Source organism: Cyanistes caeruleus, chromosome 5 (assembly GCF_971803275.1).
Source record: "Cyanistes caeruleus chromosome 5, bCyaCae1.hap1.1, whole genome shotgun sequence".
Taxonomy (NCBI): Eukaryota; Metazoa; Chordata; class Aves; order Passeriformes; family Paridae; genus Cyanistes; species Cyanistes caeruleus.
In genome coordinates, this window is record NC_141705.1 from 29,859,997 (window position 1) to 29,879,487 (window position 19,491).

General features: G+C 39.5%; 1 protein-coding gene across 1 annotated transcript; it reads right to left on the reverse strand.

Moving 5' to 3' along the window:
* Positions 1-1,378: 1,378 nt before the first annotated feature.
* ASAH1 (N-acylsphingosine amidohydrolase 1) lies at positions 1,379-17,544 on the reverse strand. Its single transcript, XM_086888858.1, has 14 exons — positions 17,384-17,544; positions 12,129-12,175; positions 11,844-11,934; positions 10,537-10,623; positions 9,551-9,629; positions 8,577-8,651; positions 7,718-7,763; positions 6,295-6,439; positions 5,058-5,112; positions 4,775-4,856; positions 4,055-4,186; positions 3,695-3,818; positions 2,927-2,983; positions 1,379-2,227 (listed from the first exon to the last, which is right to left on the reverse strand). The coding sequence occupies exons 1-14, from the start codon at positions 17,501-17,503 to the stop codon at positions 2,138-2,140; spliced, it is 1,230 nt and encodes a 409-aa protein (XP_086744984.1). The 5' UTR covers positions 17,504-17,544; the 3' UTR covers positions 1,379-2,137.
* Between the last annotated feature and the right edge of the window lie 1,947 nt (positions 17,545-19,491).

The following is a 19,491-nucleotide window of genomic DNA, read 5'->3' on the forward strand; positions in this document are numbered from 1 at the left end:
TGAGATTAAAAATGGACCCTGGTAGTACAATCATGCTAAGACATGCTTCAGTTAAAAAAGAAATTAAATGTACAACTAGACTGGCCCTTGTTTAATCAGTGGGAAGTTGATTTCTGTGTGCTCTCGATTTGTCAGTGTTACCTCCCCCTGAATTGCTTCTTGTGCTGCTACAGGCATTGTTCTAAGGCCTATAATATCAGTGCTTCGTTTTCTTCAACCAGAAGCTGTGTTTCTTTATCAGCTGCTAAAAATATTTAGTAAATAGTTTTTGCACAGGAGAAATGCAGTAATAGTTATTAGAGGCTCCTGTTGTCCCTGCCTCTTCCACTGCTGTTGGAAGGAGAGCCTATAATAAAAACTGAGTTTGCAGTAAAATGGTAACCTGGCTATTGAAAAAAGGGTATGATTAAAGGTTATCTTTCAACCATAAAACATGGAGCTTAAAATATCTTAAAAGGATCAGCTGGTCCAATCTTTTTGGCAAAAGCCTGATCTAGACAAGAAGGCCCAGCACACTGTTCAGCTGACTCTTAAGTGTCCAGTGTTAGGGAATCCACCACTTCTTCCCTGAAGAGATTACTTCCAGCAATCACTTGATTCCTCTTCTGTAGACTTCTTAGTGTTAAATTTCTAATTATGGGGAAAAAAAATTTAATACCCTTCAGTGTTTGGAACAGGAAGCTGTAGTATACTGTGTTCTCAACTTCTGCATTACATTAATACTCTTATGCATGTCCTGGCTATCAAGAGTCCCATTATGACTGGATGTCATGAACTTGCAGGTTTTAATTGGAATGCCTTATGCAATACTCTCTCTGTAGACACCAAAGAGAGAGGAAACACTTCCCTTACACTCCTGGCAACTCTGAATTCCTGGTGCAATGGGAATATGAATAGCACCTTGTTCCTAGGGGGTTAAGGAAAGATTACAAGGGAACCACTATACATTCCAGCCCCTAAGATAACTCTGCAGTGTCCTCTCTCCGTGTGTTAGAAAACACAAGAGTTGGAACTGTAAACTAGTCCCAGCAATGCAGCCAGTGACACAGAAAAAACTACTGCCTTCTACATTATCTGCTTCCTAGGATATTAGGGTGCTACTACTCTCTAAAAGACCTTTCTTTCTTTCTTAACTTGAATTCCAGACAATGGTGTACCTGATGGCTTCCTTTCCCCACTTTCAAAAAAAGCAACCGACCAAAATCTTCCTAAAACAACCCAATTATCTTACTATGATAATAGCTTTAACTACTGGTTTACAAAATCAGAAGAAATCAGTTTTTCAGACAGTCTATTTGAAAATGAAAGCAGTTTATGCTGTGTGGTATCTAACATGCACGATGTCTTAGACTGAAGTACAAAATCAGTACATGTGTTCTTTGGTCACAGAAAGTATCTTCTCTTTATTGTATTAGTACTCATTATTTTTTTGAGACAACAGAAAAACCTGTATTAAAAAAACCACATTTGTTAACAGGCCAAGAAAGAGCTTCAGCAAAAGAGTTATAAATCAGAAGCAAGATATTCTTGGCTCAGATCTAGCTTCAGATATTTCCCAAAGACCTTGTTTCTGTGACTGAATATGACACTTGGTAGGTTATTTTATAAAAGGGCATATCAGACATATCCTCATATTATACCAGAACAATAGCAATTAATTTTAAGTGCTTATGAAAGAATAACAGAACTGTACTGTCCCAGATGGTCTTCTTATACCCATTTTTTTTTGATGTTTGGTAGGTGCCATTATAACTTGTGTTCTTTAGAAGGATTTTAATCTAAATAAACCAAACAAAAAAACCCAAAAATTAACAAACCCCTAACCAACAACACACCAAGAATACTGCCAAGACTGAAGAGATCTAGGACTGACTGCTGAATTCATTTGTCAGAAATGGCTGAAATCACACCAGACACTCATGAGGATACATTTCTTGTCAGCAGAACTGCTGGTTACAAAGCAAGAAAGTCTGCTGTGAGATGGGGTCCTTCATTGTTAGAAGCGCTTTGCCATTTCTGTAGAGCCATTAGATTTCTGAAGAAAGGAGTTAGACTGAGTAATCTCTTTCCAGAAGTGTTTTCTTGTGGAGGACCGCCAGTTTGGACAAGCAGCTTCCAAGACAGGAGAGGTACAGGGCTACCAAGGACTACAGGGATCTGGGCATTCCCGCAGGTAAGTCTCTGTATGGCCATTATACACCTCCATCAGCGTTGTGCACACAGTCAGCTAATGGGCAGGGGGGAGGAAGAAGACAAAAGGAAATAAACCACATTACAGGAATTGGTGAAAAACTCTCTGATACAGCTGAACAGTTCTACTAAAATAAGCATTAACCTTCTTTAGTCAACAATGTGCAAGTATGAATTGTCTGTGTTCTCAGTTAAGAATGCTGCCTCCACTCAGCACAGGAATTAAACTTCATCATTCAAAAACTCTTAAAAACTATTTCCTTCAGGTTTTTTTCCCTAAACACCAAAATTTCAAGTTCAGACTAAAACCTCTTGTGTTGCAAGAATAATGTGCCTGTAGTATGCCTAAATCATGAGGTATATTAACTTGTTTTATGTGAATTATATGGACACAGATCATGCATTAATTCTGGATAGAAGAATAGACATCTGCAGATGTCTGCAGAGCAGCTGCTGCCTCAAACCAGGGCCAGCTAAGAGGAAAGGGCTCAGGCTACTGAGAATTTTAAAGCTGTAAGGCCTTTTGAAAATAGCTACTCCAATAATTAAATTAATTACATTAAAATTAATTACATTAAATTAAATACAAGGTAATGTGAAATTTGTTTTTACATTCCTGTTTTCACCTAAAAAAACCCTGAATGTACCACTGAAGCCTCCTCCTTAGATGTACAGTAGTTAGTGGTCTGCTGCCCACTCTAAACTTTCTGCAGAAATAGAAGCATTATTACATTACCTTATTGAGGACAGGCTTTGTGGAGAGAACATCATAAATTGCAGGTAGAGAGAGATTCTGAAAGAAAATAATACACTGTTATTAAGGGTATTAATCTGTTAATGTAACTGCTGAGAACTAACTTTTTTACACCTCACTTAAATAACAAGATACAGCTTTAAGAGTACAAGATACCCATAACACTTTGGTATCAGAAGAATGTGGGCTGTAAAAATTTGACCTGACCAGATCTTAGTAGGGCATGGCACACTTAAGTGTGTTAGCTGCCCAAGAGCACGTGTTTGAATTTCACTGGTAAAACTACTGAAGACACCACAAGTCTTTCTCAAAGTATCTCTGGGTATACCCTCCTGCATATGCAGCTGCTGAAAATACTTTCAGGAAACCCACCTAGATGAAAAGAAAATGCAAAACAAACAAACAAACAAACAAACAGAAACCCCCAAAAAACCAAACTAATTCAAAAATAATCCTGAAAACCTAATTGCCCCTAAAACCACTACCAAAACCCAAGCAAAAAAACCCAAAATACCCCAAAAAACCCCAAACAATTCAACTAATGAATAAACAAAAAACCTACAAACCTCTCCCACATAAAGAGCCAGCTTCTTATAACCCAGAAGCATAGATAAGTTATCAGAATATCATCAGCCACTTGTGTCATTATAGCTGTGTTTGAAAATAACCTGAACGCTCCTGGCTGTGTCAGGTCAGTACTGCAACTTGGGAGTTTCAGACCAGGATATGAGGTATTTGGAGCATGTTTACCTCTTGTGTTGTCTGGTTCAGGCATTTCATTGCAGGTCCTCTACGATTATCCAGCACCAGTGGAGGCTTCCAGCGATCGTAGTTGGTTTCTAACACATACCAAGTGCCCTTCTTGATATCAAGGCTGGAAAAGAGGTCTAAGTTTGTGTTTTGCTTCTCTAAGTACACAATAAGTACACATATACAGTATATACTATATACAGATGCATTATATTTTTAGGCTTGCTGTGGTACTTTTCAATGATGGTAAAGAAGCGAGTTCTTGTACAATAGAAGACACAAGAAACAGAGCAAACAATTATTGGTGGAACCTGTCCTCTTCTGGAAGACTGAGTCAGGTGTCAGGTCAAGCATACTCACTCCCAGATATCCAGAGCAGCTGTCCTGGACCGAGTTATCACACACCCTTCTCCAGAATTTTTTCCACCCAGAATAAAGTAAGCTGGAGCCAGCAGTCTTGTTTTTGCCAGTCTGTCTTTTGCATCCTGGTAACTGTGGGTAAGATAGTGTTGGACTATTAAATGCCATAAATGGTTCAAGTACTGAATAGCAAGTTTCACAGACACAGGAAGTTTTGGTAGTTAAGCTTTTCTTCCCCTTTCATGGACATGAGGAGACAGGGTCATGATAAAGAAGTACATTTAAGCAAAGCCTCTTGTCTGATTTTGAACTTGAAGTATGATTGTTTAGAGGTGCTCTTTGCACTTTTTCTACACTTATAACGTGAGTAAAACAATGACATACTGTCTCATATTCCACTGAATTTATTTACTGCCTAACAGCTTTGCTTCTGCTTACTTCCTACAATGTACCAGTACCTGTTGGATGTGCTTTGATGCAGAATGTTGTTATGCATTTAGATTACCAACGGGCTCATCAGGAAAAAAAAATCTTTGAAGAAATATTTGACGGATCATGTGTGATGCTTTGCCTCCTGCTCCAGAGTACTAGCAAATCCAGAACTATTTAAAGTTAAGGCCACTAGGAAGGTATCTATATCACTGGATATTAAGCATACATCTACAGTATTCATGCTAGTTGAATGTAAAGGAGCATAATATTTAGGGGGAGAGGGAATACCTTGTAGCATTCTCTAATACTGTTCTTGTAAGAAAGCCCATCCACATACCATCTCTTCTACCAAGAAACCATTCGAAGATTCCTGCAAAATAGGACAATAATTTGTTTTCACACGGCTCACTCATGCTATTCTAACTTTCACAGCTGGTTTTAAAATGAGCTGTGTTTTATCTCACTCATGTGCAATCTTCACCATTTGTATACCTGTTTATTAAAGTAACTGGTTTGCCCAAGGTCTGGAAAACTTGTGCAGAAATAATGAAAAGAAATGAGCATTACTCACCCACATAACCACCATCAAGACTGAAACGCTCATTCATTGTCAGAGTGAACAAGTTCTGAAAAGCATTAAACAAGCCAACCTTCAGCCATTGCCAGCCCACAAGTACCAGTAATAAAAAGAGGCAGCATTGCAACTTAGATGTCAACTGAGCTTCTTGTTTGTTACGCTCTTCCCCTTTCAGTAGCAGACTGCAAGCTCAAGGTCATGTAAAGAAGAACCTAATTCATCACGGTTTGAGTAAGTAGAAATGAGTTTTTTGACATGGCACATAATCAGCAAGGCATGCTTTTATGCTAAGCAACTCAAGCCTGTGGCCATTTTTCCCTCTTGGTCTGTGTTGTATTGCTGAATTAGCAGTTTTCCTTTCCCTGATGTATGTCACCTTCTTCTCAGACCTCTGAGTACTATTCTAGTTTGAAGGCAGATTTTTAAGACCCAGTGCTAAGCACACCCTGATATGTTACTGTTATTTGCATGGACATGGCAGCTGCACACACTGGAGTCCATGCTACTTGGAACACACAATTCAAACTCAAATCTCAGTCTTCTCCAAGTAATGTTTCAGACAAAAACTGAATTCAGCTACACTGAATCATTTTCAGAATAGAGTCTTCTCAATTTACTTGAGCAGAAGACAAAAATAAATGGATACAACGCAGGCATTTATCCCAGAAATGTTCTACAAGAAGAAAGACTACCTATAATAGAAGATAGAGCATGTAGAAAAGGAGAAACTGTGGTAAGTTGGACATCCTGATATAGTTCTGTTCTGCTGGTTTTTAAGATGTATATAAACCCCAGATTTCAAGTGCCTATTAAACAAAAACCCAACAAAAAAAAAATCTTAAAATGCAGGACTGCCTTTTCCAAGAAGGACTGGATAAAGAATTAAATATCACAAATGTGCTGTTTCACCTCTGGGATCACAGCATTAGCTATTAGCCATCAAGAAACTCTAACCACTTCAGTAGTTTGTATTCACTCCTGTTCATATTCGAAATTCAACGCTGTTTTTAAGAACTGTCCAAATGAAAACACGTAGTTTAGGAAATCTCCTTTCACAAGGAAGGGTGCAGCATTGTTTTCTTTTAACTGTCTTCGAGTAGCTGTGCTGCACACCAGAGATCATTTATTGGAAAACATCCCAAGGCAGAACACAAAACCGGAAAAATTTAAATATTAAAGGGAAGTCTGAAGCATTTGCAACCAATTGACAAGGCCCCATCCCCATACTTACTGGTTTGACTCCAGACACCATGCCTATGTATCCTGCAAAATTTGTGGACTTGAACACTGTTTTGTTGTTTCTCTGAAAGTCCAGGAGTACCACTAAAGGCTTCAGTTCCCGAGTTAACGTCCAGGAATTATTTTTAACATCCCACCTGCAGGAGACAGTACAGCATTTGAAACTTCCCTCTCTCGGTAGTTTTCAAGGCTTTCCTTCACAGCATGTAGACATCCTGTGTGTGATGCCTGTTCTCTGATCTTACTCATGTCAGCCAGCATCACTGCTCTGTAGTTATCTGAGCAGCACCAGCAAGGATCAACTAAGCAGTCTAAATGCACAGGCAGGCAGTAAAAAGAACTTATGTTTTACTTGAACCAAGAGCATATATATTGATCAGGATTAAATAGCACCACCATCACAGCTAGTTTGTTTTGAACACATAACTTTGTTCTCCACCTGCTGGCAAAGGCAGCCACAGGTACTGCCTGTGACACCAAACCTCGAATTCCTATTTTTCAAAGGCAGAGAAGAAACCATGCACTACTGGATTTGCTCTACACAAAGGGAAGTACCAATCCTAGTTTGTAAAATAAACCCAAGCAGTTTGTAGGCAAAAGGCTGATAAACTGCACTTAGCAGACTGTCAAATTCTCTGGAAATAACCCAGACTCTGGGAGCAGCTTTGAAAGTTTCCTTAATTTTCAGGAAGCACGTTCACAGTATTTCTAACAAGTGAGAAAAGTCCAACACAAGCCAAACCAAGGGATAGGTGGAGTCACAGTAGACAACATGTGAGTTTTTAATATGTAATGTATTAATATGTATGAATATTATAAGAATTTTAATAAATATGAGCATTTAAATTCCAACTGTGGAATTGTGAGCATCATCTGGAAGAGTGATGTTACAAAATACATTTTATTTGGGTTATAAAAGGAAATGCCATGGGGTATGAAAGGAGAACTAATGAGCGCTGGGCAACAAAGTTTGTATGGAAATGAGCAATGATAGGAAATGTCAGTGGAGCAGGGTACAATAACTGTGGGGGTGAGGGGGAGGAAATCATTAAAACGCCAAGCCTCAATCCAGTCCCCATTTCACTGCATATATTAAAATTGATGCTTCATCCCATCATGTAAAGAACAAGATACACTGTCCCTCAGAGATCAGGTTACATTTTTGAGACAGTTTGAACTGGACCTGAGAAAAAAAGTAAGTAGCAAAACACAGCTGCTCTTGTTGCACCTGGAGCAGTTTGACATAAGATCAGCAGAACATCCTGATCTTTTAATTTTAGCCTTTTTCACAACACACAATGGAGAATTACTTCTCACAGTCTTATGGACATCCAAAGAATGTGGGTAGCTGTTTCAAGTTCAGCTTTCTTTTTCTTTGGGTTTAAAAAATGAAAGTCCTAAGTTTAAGTACTTACCCTAGGAAGAGTCCAAAATCCAAGTTTCTGGCATGGTACAGTTTCCCTATGCAACAATAAATAATTAATACAATTTTCCAAAGAAATAGAAGAATTTTAGCTTAGAAACTCAAGAAATGAGTAAGCAGTAGAATACCTGGAAAGTGAGCAAGGAAAATAGCATTCATTCTCTACTTTCCCTTTTCATAACCACAATATAACGATGGGTATTTTATTCATCAGAGGTGTTTTGCCATAACTGAAATCAAGTAATTCTGCAAACTGCTGTCCATCTCAGCCTCTAATCTTTCCACATTATCTTACTGCAATGGCAACACCTTGAGCTTCCTCTAAAAGCGAGATGTTTGTAAGCCCTCTGAGAATCCTTTAGAAACTTCCTAAGTTGGAACAGGTGCAGACAAGGGCTGCAGAACTACGTAGGAGGATGAAAGAGTCTCTTTTCTTAGAAGAGACTGTTTCTCTACCAGCATACACATGCAATATCTAGAAACTAGATGCAAAATCCTGCATGGCACTGAGAAAAGTTTCAGGTGTGTAGATGGTGTTTCTTTCCCCTAGAAAAACAAATACCACCTATTAAAATACCCCAACCAATCACAAAAAACTCACCATCCAACAAAACCAAACCTAAATTATCTTTGAAAGTATTTTTGTCCTTTGTTTTAAACCTAAGACACTTAGGAACTCTTATTCCCTTTCCCAAGGAATACCTTTTATTATCAGTCCTTAGGCATTATTATCTTTTAGTCTCTTTAGTAGACCTTACTGCCTGCAGTTGGGGAGGACTGTATTTGCATAACTGAGGTGGACCCTCTTCTACATAAAAGAAAACTGTTAACATTCTTTTGGATTGCATTACCTGTTTTATCTTCTGCCACTATTGATGTACATACAGTAAAAATTTCATAAAAAATGTTAAAAATAACGATTTCTCCTAGAAGAAAAAAAAGAAATAAAGTTTAGTATTTTGAAACTTGCCATGAACAGAAAAAAAAATGGTTAGAAAAAAGCATAGTGCAAAACTCAGTATCCTGTAATGTTTCTGTTAAAAAATTCAATTTAAATCACTTTTGATCTTTAAAATGACTGGCTCAGCAAAATCAAGAGCTTCCAAAAAGGCAAATAGAGGGATCAGAATCAGAATTTTGTGCCTAACCATGCACAAAGCTGACAGTCATTGTTACTTCCCCCTCTGCAAACTTCAAAACGAGCTATAAAATTCACTTTAAAGAAAGCTGCTATATGTACCAACTGCCACATAAGAGCTGCTGCTCACAGCAGGTGGATTGGCCCTGTATGAGGGACGCAGTGCAAACAGGCAGTGGTCCTTCTCTGTCTCAGTTCTGGAAGAACTTGGTGCCTAGTCCTCACCTGGAAGGGCATTCTTTTGCAGGAGGTACAGAGGGAAGGCAGAAGGACATGGCAAGGACCACAAGGGAAAGAAAGCACAGCAGGAAACTGAGCCTTGACTTCTTTCTTTGTCAACAGCAGAAACATAGCAGAGTGCAAAACCAAGAAGAATAAATGATTCCCTCAAATTTTGGTGCACAAGATCTGAGACTTGCTCCACTTCCCAAAACCTTGGAGTGAGAACTCACAGCTCTAACAGACAAGTCCCAGCCTGATAAAAGGCTAATATGATTTATTCCATTCTCCTCTGAAACGCTGTTTTTGTTTAGTGTGAGATGTAATTTATTGCTTTGACTACTTAATTAATGATTTGTTAAAGTAACAGATTACTACAACTAACTGCATATTGATAAACACACTAATTTTAAATGAGTCTGCATTCCTAGCTTTCCAGGATATTAATAAAGTCTTGGAAACTGTTACCCAAAGGAATCCCAGATGAATTTGCAATCCCTTGGAGCTCTTCATTGAAAGGATAAGGAAGTGTGGCAGTCAGATGAGCCTGAAAGAATAAGTTTTGTATGACATATGTTTAAATTAACAGTATTTTGTTACTTATAACAAATGTCTCCTCAACAAGCACACTTTTCTCACAACTATTGAGTGTTTAATTTTTCTGCAGCCCGTAGAACTTGAAAATATTTGCAGAGTCCTTTGAAGCCAAGTACATATTTAAGGGAAGTAAAGCTCTTATCAAAACCCTGACGTAAGCAATGGACACGAGCACTGTCTGTCTTAGCACCAACAGGCAGAAAAGTGAAGTAGGACTTGTATATATTAAAAGCTCAACTGCAATGGAGCTCAATGTCAGTGTTTATGGGCACCTGTAATAGCTGCCTTTATGTCCATCCCACTCAGGCACACAGGGATATGCTGTAACTAAAGATGGGGTAGAGATCTGGCCTTTTGCTGTCTCTAATCCTAGACTGCTTTCCCCTGCTCCATGTCAAAGCTTACTTTACTCAGAATTAAATTAATTTTGAAGGTGGGGCTTGGTCAAAGTTGTCCCTGTAATCAGATTTTTATTACAATTTTCAAAACCTGATTTTATTGTACTGTTTAAAAGAAGTAGAACATAATAAAAAATTTCAGTCAAGTGTTTTCCTTCAGTAACTAAGTCTGTTACATATTTGTCTAGTGTTACTAATCCAAACTTGAAAAGATCTTAGGAAAAATTAGAGGAGAAAGAGATGCGCATTTTTTGCTTGACTGTTTCAGTCATTCAAAGTAGCCAACAAGGCAAAATTTTAGAGTGACTGTTTGAAATAGCATTTTTGTTCTGTTCTGAAAGTGGAATTAAGAACTTGTAAATTAGTAACTCTGAAAGTTCTTAATTGCCAGATTTAGAAGCATTCTAATTCTGTAGTCAGAGCATAAGGTAATAAAATAATTAAGCTGAGAATACTTACTATTTTGTTATCCACGATGTCAACAACTTTGCCACTGGGGAAGAAGGTATTTGCTATATCTTTAATATTCTGGACCACAGTCTTCAACTAAAAAGAGCAACGGCTTTTGTTGAATGGAAGATCTTAAACATAAAAACTGCTAAAATACTAACAGAACTCCTTGACAGACTTCCGAAAAAAACCACTTTGTTGAGAAAAATACGTATTTAAATAAAGTGCTAAATGTCACATTCTTGGTGAGACAAATACCCCCAGCTCCCCACTAGAACCACCCTTCAAGCCTCGTTCAAGTAACTTTCTTGACTAACTCCAATGTGTCCTTCTACCAGAAACAACAAATTACAGGAAAGCCATCCTTGTCTTCTGCTCCTTTGAACACATTTTAATACTCTGCACTTTCAGAATGTTAATTTCAAGCTCTTTGCTTAAGTGCTGATGTTAATGAAGACAAAAACACTCAATACATTTCTTACTAAATCACATGCTTTTGATTTGCAACATGTAAATGTCGCAATTAAGAGTTCCACTCCATGTGATCTAACTCCAAAGTACACAAGAGGCAAAACTCTTCACAATTTAAGGTGAAACCTGAAGCTTTCAACACCCACTGGTTTAAATGAGACTTTTAAAATAAATATTATCATGTAATTAGAATTTGTCTGCCTTTCCGAGTGGAAAGGGCAAAGTCAAGGGACATAGCAAAAAGCCCTGGCCTTGCTTGAGAAATTACAAATTACTGAACTGAATTTTCAGCCATCTTCGGAACAGCTGTTTTAATTAGTTTGAAATAGACTCAAATATTAAAAAAATTATTTGTGCTATGTAAACACCAGTGCTACAACCAGCATTCCTGAAAGGAGGAAGTTCTTAATTTCTCCCTTGCCATTTCATCACCTCATAGAGCATTTTGAGAGAAGCAGAGAAAAGTTGCTGCCTCAGTTTCACTTCAGTTTACCAAGGCTGTTCCTTTAGTGTATTGCTCCCTCTTCATTCTGCACAACTTCACAACTACAGAGCTTTGATAAATGGAATGGCACACGCTTGTTTATTGCACACTGGTTTTTACACCTCCACATCCCAAACACCAGTGTCTGTACTTGATGCTGCTAGCTTAAAGTATTAAACAGAAAATAAAATTTACCAAAGCAATTATTTTGGACTGGAATCATATTAGAAAAGTCAACTGGACATATTATCCCTTTCAGATACTTTTAGCACATGTATTCCTTTTCAAACTTTTCTCAAAATAAAAGGCTATGTGCTAATTTGTATCTGCTGAGCTTCAGAGCAAGCCCTGCATTTCTTACCTCTGTCTTTTTGTCGCGCATCAAGTCATCCCACCTTTTGCTGGGAGGTAAATCGAGATTTATGACATATGTGGGTATATTCCCTTTGAACCTGAGAGATAAACACCAGAGATCAAATTTAAAGAAGGCTCCAAAAAACATTTGACAAAATAGGTGCTTCCCACCTCTAACTAGCACTTTGTAGATCTGCAACAGGAACAAGTTTCAAGAAAAAAAAACCCTGTTCAGACTTGCAAATCACAACTTCTCTGTAATTTGCTAGACAAGTTGAATCAGATTACTTACGTTGGTCCTGAAGGAGGGTACATTTTACTCCTGCACTCTTCTCCATACTGCAAAGACAATGCAATATTACTACATATTAGCTTCTTTGTTAAAACATTATTCTAGTAGACTTACTTTTGAATTAAGCCTTTAGGACTAGTCAATTAATTCAAGGTCTTGGGTCTTTGGAAAGAGGAAAATAGAAGAGGAGGGACCAGCAGCAACTTCCCCATGCTGACATATCTTTACACAACTTGTCTAATGTAGTCCAGGGCAAGCAAAAGGGTATGATAAATATACAAACTGCATATATTTTTACTCTGTGTGATTTAACGAAGAATACTTCAAAAGCATATTCTTTATACAAGTTCAGGAACCTTAGATCTCAGTATGGACTAGTCTGTTCTGTTCATCCAATTCATAACCCCATTTTTTAGTGTCATTCCTAATTATGTTTTGTGTTAAGCTGCACTGTGCAGCTGGGGCAGGGAAAGCATAATGAACTTTGGGCAATCCCTCAGCTGGTGGAATGAGCTATATGGCATGATTTTGGATTCAGTGTGGAGAAATGCTGCTGCAGTGGTGCTAAACATTATGTGGGGTGCAATTCAGGAACGTAACTAAAAAATACACCTTCATTCCTGGGAGCATGGCTAGTTACAAATGAAAGTTTGAGAACTGTTTTAGGTGTACTCAAGGCGAGGTTGTTTTTCTATCAATTACATAAAGCATGCATATAAATATATAAACATATGCATATACATGCCACAATTTTAATTCTATGTTTTACCCAGTGACATACAAGGAAATGCCTACTGGCCACCCACATTTGTGCTTCAAGCCAGTTGAGAGAAGGCCAGATTTGGTCCCAAATCTATGTGAGAAGTTCAGTGAACTCCGAGTATATTATATCTCACTAAGAAAAAGGAAAGGTACATATGCTGTTCTGGGAGCCTGTAGAAAAGCTCCTGAAGCACAACTGTTTGGGAGACAGAACACAAACAAATTATGAAGTGATCCTTCCACCACTTCCCTTCCTCCCCACCCTTGATTTCCAATATTTATTAGGCTGTATTAATTAGATCACTAGAGTGTCCTTATAATACATTCTGGTTCCAGTGAAGATTGCGACAACATCTCCAGCACCTATGTAACTGGGACAAAGAAGTTAACTTATGTCAATGTTCTCTCTGGGCTAATCTCATTATCTGTTTTTAATGCATTAATATAGAAAGCACAATGTCTTACACAATGCCACAGACTTTAAACACTGGCCTAATGTGTTACAACTGGAAACAGCAATTCTAAATTGGGATTGATTTCTGCGTGCTGTAATGTTATTTCTTTCTAGTATTTCCAGTTGGTGAGAGAAAGCATGAGATGGATTTCGGTTTTCCAATACATGCGGTGAAGGTATAGGACCAGCAGCTTTTTGTTTCCTAGATCTCACTGCAGTGCAGTTATAGCCTTTGCACAGCTGGAACACACTGTCAAACACAAAAGGCCATTTAATTTCCTAAGTGAGAAAGTCAAAACAAGGAGGGTAGGAGAGATATCAGATGACTAATTAGGCAACAAAAGTCAGAGGTTTTGTGCAAAGCCAGACAAACGCTTAACAGTATTGATGCAACTGTCTTGTGCAATTTTCCATCCTGCAACACTAAAATCTATCACATTAAATATATATCCTACTGCAGTGGATGTACAGATTTGGACCTTCAGGAAATACCTTCATCAAAATATGTTTCCTGACAGATAAAGCTTCTAAGAAAGAAGTTATCCAAAGTGAATGAAAATTCCACTGCTCTACTGACAGTAGAGCCCATGCTCACAGAGGAAACAGCGGCACCTGTGCAAAACTGATTTCAGAGGATTTTAAGCTAAAGGTGCTAAACGTTATGTCACTCCTGGCACCTACCCCTGAGATTTTAATCCTGTATCTGTAGCTATTTTTATCTTCCCAGTGCTTTGCAGCCTAAGCCACAAAAAAGGTGAAGAAAGCAACAGTTAAAGGGAGAGAGAACAGAGAAAATGTTTCCTCCTTACATGTGGTATTTTTAGATTTCTAACCTAAGTATAAAGCAAGGTAAAGAAGCCAGTACATCTTTCAAAACTGAGGTATCTGAAGAAATTAAAGACTATTAACTATTTCTTTAGGTTAACTATTACATCAAACATTCACAGAATATCCTGAGTTAGAGAAGGTACAAAGATCATCAAGTCCAACTCCTGGCCCTGCACCAGACAAGTCCGAGACACACCTATGCCTGAGAACATGTCCAAATGCATCTTGATCTCTGACAGGCAGTGCCCCACCACCCTCGGTGAAAAACCTTTCCCTAATATCCAGTTTAAACCTCCCTTGACACAGCCTCAGGCCCTCCCCGCAGGTCCTATTATTCATCAGCAACAAGAAGAGATCAGTGCCTGCCTTGTGTTTCCCCTTGTGAGGAGCTGTAGACTGCAATGAGGTCTCCCTGCAGTCTCTTCTCCACTGAGAACAAAACAAGTGACTGCAACAGCTCCATGTACAGCTTCCCCTGGCACATAGGCAGCAACTTAAAAAGATGTAAAGACAATCATAAAACCAGAAGTCGGGTGTTTTGCTGTTTTGGTTTTTTTACACAAAGTTCTAACAAGGAACAAAAAAATTGTTATCTTTTGCAACCAGCTAAAGATTAACTGCAGAACATTATGAGAAGGTTAAAAAAAGACACCTAAAGAATTTTCTGGCAGCAGCAGAAAAACCATCAAGCACTTTTTATAAACAGAGTAAAATAAGCAGCTATGAAGTTACTCCTGTGGTCAGTGGAGTTCTCCTCTCTGCAGAGGCTTGACAGTGGAAGAAGAACAGTAAATGCTGTCTAAGAAAAGCAGGAATGTCCTTCCAGCATGGCAGAATCACCTGCAGTTTCTAATGTGACAAGCCAGAGGTCGTCCCCTAGAATAAGCTATTGGAAGCTGGACCCAAACAGCAGGTTACCACTATAAATGTGCTTTTCATACATTCATTAAACCCCCTAAGAGCAATACAGCTATTCTTGAATGGTGCTTTAATGCTCCCTTTGTTTTGCCTTTTAAAATCTACTGTTACCAGTAGGTTGTATATCTTAATTGTCTTATATACTGCCAACTTTCAAACTGAGATGTATGTCACGACACAAAAGCAGACTTGTGGCAGCACAGGATTGAAACACTAATAGGAAGATAACACTGTGGAGGACAAGTAGAACATGGTATGGGGAAAGATGGAAATAAAAAGTGGAAGTAGCACAGAATATTTATATTTTGACTGATTGTATATAAAAAAATAGTGGAACAGAAACCAAATAACTAGCAAGCTGTTGAGATGAATTGGGTGAACTGTAAAAAAAAAATAATCAAGTAGTAACAGTTATTATTAACTGCAGCACAGAATATTAATGTGTGGTTTAATGACTGCTGAGTAAATATTTTGAGATCTAGCCTGATTTCATTAATATGAAATAGACTGAATGTAGCTTGTCCAGTCTAAGGAATACCAGCACTTTCTTTATTTTTGAGGTAGACCATCTATAGTATCCCTCCTTAATATTTATGTATTTTATATTTTTCACCTCCCTATGTAAAAACAAATAGAAAATTACCTCTTTGAGCTATTAAATGTAATTCCATATTTTCAGTCAATCTGTTATATTCAACATCTTTTGGTCTATGAACTCTGTGATCTAACAAACACATTTTTCTCTCTGCTCCTCTTCCCTGATGGAATGATGCCAATGCAACACTAATGTGCTGCAGGAGTCCCAGTGCTGTTCACCTTTCTGGACACAAAGGTTAAGAGTACTCTGTTAAGAGTGTTTTTACAATACTGAAGAAACAGTGACAAGACAAATCGCAGTTTGGACAAAAAAGCATTATGGTTGAGGGGGCCTCAATGAAATCTAAAGGGACTGACAGTCTGCACCTCTAAGATTTAATTCAAGGTATTTATCTTCTGTAATCTTTCTTAATGAGATGAATCCAGTGGCACACAGGAAGAATTCTTCAGCAAATGATGCATCCCTGCATCTCAAACAAAAATAAAATATTCAAGCCTAATAGCTGGCTGCACAGTAGCACAACCTGCAACCTGGATATACAGAGGATATTGTGCAAGATGTACCAAGTGAAATCAAATGCAAATCAAGCTCTAATGCTACTACTTTGCTGACAGCTAGCACTTTCTCCTACTATTCCACACTTAGGACACTTTTGGCTAAAATTCTAAAGGAGTTTTAAGCTGGAGATAGCTTATATTGCTAGGAAGCTGCTCTTGGCCGGTAGGATAGGCCTGAGAGAAGAGAGGGGAGAAAGAAAAGCCCAGTTCTGTGTAGAAAAGACGCTAAGGGAACACTGGCTATCTGGATGTCCACAGTCATTTCCTGCATCTCTTCCCTTTCACAAAACCCATACTAATTTTCCCAAAATCAATGTAATTTGCCAAAAAAGAAAAAAAAAAAGGAAAAAAAGAAATAAAATACTTGGAGCAAACAAAAGAATAAAAAATAAAAGAGGTAGTATGTTCCTAAAATGTTTTAAAATAGAGTGCAAAAAAAATATTTTGAAGTCCAGAGATATTTAGAATCTGTCCTCTTGATAAAGGACGCATTAATTTAAGGAACTTCAAGACATGAAAGAATACTTCGGTGCTTCAGGATTACACCAGGAAGCAAAAGCACCTGTTTACATGCCCAGGAGATGGAAGCCAGCCTGCTCCCAACGACTTACCCGCGCCTTCCCTGCTTCCCAATTCCACCAAAAGTTAAATATTTCACTTATTCAGTTACAGAAAACCAAACGGCCGAAAGAGCTAGAAACGACCCACCAAGTCCACCTGCTCTACGCTCCTGCCCACAGGTGAGCTACAGCAAACACACTCAGCAGATTCAGAACCACGCGCTTCTTTAGCAAGCCCCTCTCAACTCTGCTTCTGGAAATCGCTGCTGCGGTGTGTCAGGGCAACACCGACATTGCAGAGGCGCACGAAACCGGGCGCAGCAGCGAGCAAGGACTTGTACAGCACCGCCGCGGCACAGCCCCTCCCGCCGCCGCGCCGCTCGCCACAGGAGCCCTGCCCGAGCTGGGGAGCCCGTGGGGGCAGCGAGGCGCGGCCGCGCATCCACACGCGTGGCTTCACAGCCTCGCCCGGCCTCCCGCCTCGGCAAGGGCGGCGGCGGCCGCATCCCCCCGCCAGCCCCAGGGCGATCCGCTCCCGCCGGCCCCGCTCGCCCCTGCCCGCTCCCCGCCAGGCTCACCGGGTCCGGCGCCCAGGCGGGCAGCGCCAGGACGAGCAGCGGCAGGACGAGCAGCGCCCGGCCCGCCATGGTCCTGGCCGGCTGCGCTCGGAGCGGCGCTTCCCGGAGCGGCGGCCACATGACAGCGCCCCGCCCGCCGGGGGCGGGAGCGCCGGCACGGCTCGGCGCGGCACCGCCCGTGCGGCCACGGAAAAGCCCAGCAGCTCTTTCTGTTCTACAAAACTTCGGCGGAATTTTGGCTTCCACAAAAGGCAACTTCCGCACAGGAAAGTCCGAAATAAAATCGCCTCTCTCTGGTAACCCTGAGAGAAAACCCGTGGCACCAGTTTTCACTTTGGCAGTACTGAGATTTTTAATTACTCTGTGTCCGACGGAGACTTCAGGCAGGCTGTGTGGTGATGCCAATGTAACTTAGGTCAAAGTTACAAGGTGTTTATATAGCTTGAAGTATATGATACCAATATACCCGGTATAGCTATATAACCTGATATAAATATAACCTGAATCATAGCTTTTTATACCTATGTAACCTGATATATTTTTCTATACAATATAATGGCAAGTATATGGTTAACTAGTTGCTTAATGCTGAATAGAAAAAAAAAAAAGAAAAAAACCACCAGGAGGATGGCTTTAGAGATAGAGAAGTATAGTCTAATGAGAAATTGGCAAATATAAAGCAAATTAACCACAAAATAAAGAATTTAGACTGCTTGGGACCAGACAGACCATAACTGCTCTGAAGACAAAGTAGAAAAGTTCAGATATGAAGAAGACCTTGGAAGCCTTCATCAAAAACCCCCGATGATCCTGAACTGGGGGGGCATAAGTGCAGTGCAAAAGAACTATCTAACAACCATGGGATCATACTATGTAAATTAATTATGATGATGTTGTAGTGACACAGTAAAACCAAGCAATACTTACTGTGTAAATATACCACAGCACCTGACAAAGGTGGGTGAGTCAGGTGGAGACATCCCCCTCACCACCAGTGCTGCAATGAACAAATACCTGCTCTATAGACATCAAGCTATGGGGATTTATTTCCAGCCTATCTTTTGAGCATCAGTGGTAAGGAAAGACGCCAGGCAGGCATGTTCTTGAGGAAAGATTTTTCTCCTTGTAGCTTAGGAGCGCAGGAAGCTGGTGACTGGGGAAACAGACTAATGAGAAATACACAGTATGAGATGCATCAGTGTATAAGCATCCTGCCTTCTAATTATTATTTAAATGGTATTCTATTTCATAGAATTGGAGAATGGTTTGAGTTCTAATGGTTTGAGTTGGAAGGGACCTTAAAGATCATCTAGTTCCAAGCCTCTGCTATGGCCACCTTCCACTAGACCAGGCTGTTGTAAGATCAAGTACAAACCAGCAGCCAAATTAGGCGCACACTGTCATTTTAGCATGAGCATTATCATTTTAGTGTGAGCAAATGAATGCTTGATGAGTGTGAACATCGGCAACAGTTGGTGAAAGAACCATGAGAAAAGTACTCAAAGTACTCAAAATCTCCCAGGATGCCTGTGTTTTTGTCTCATGTGCTCTGTGCAGTGCCTAAGACATGTCATGTGCTTTTAGGCACACAGGAAATAAGTGATGCAGCCTTTACATCATGACTTAATTGCCTGTGCAATTAACTGTCTTACAAAACCAAGCGGGGGTGGCAAGAAAAAGAAGGGAAGTCCTTGGCAGACAGTTGATTGGAAAGCTGCATGGAACTGCAAAAATTAAGAAACAGGAAAGGACAGAGAATGTATTGTAGTGTGGGAAAGCCTTGGGAGGACAGTATGCAACAGTGTAGGAAGGAGCCAGCTCACAACAGAGCTGGCAATTGCACAGAGCTTTAGAGAAAGGCAGAAAAATATTAAGCACTGCTGAAAGAAGATACAGAACCAATTTGTGGATTTAGAAACTTAGGAAAATTACAGTGTAACAGGATAAACCCTGAGACTTTTATGGGAGTGTTCTTTAAAAATAGGAGATCAGGCACTTTCCACAGGGTCTGGAAAATATTTTCAGTTGAAAACAAATACATGTAAAACAATAATCCTGTCTTTAGTTCCAGATATCTGAATATATGTATTATGGGTTACGGGAAAAAA

Coding starts and splice junctions, on each gene's coding strand:
- ASAH1 (XM_086888858.1), bottom strand. CDS start 17,503: ATGTGGCCGCCGCTCCGGGAAGCGCCGCTCCGAGCGCAGCCGGCCAGG. Junction 11,935..12,128: donor TACCCTCCTTCAGGACCAAC/GTAAGTAATCTG, acceptor TTTATCTCTCAG/GTTCAAAGGGAATATACCCA. Junction 6,440..7,717: donor GATTTTGGACTCTTCCTAGG/GTAAGTACTTAA, acceptor TGTCTCCTGCAG/GTGGGATGTTAAAAATAATT.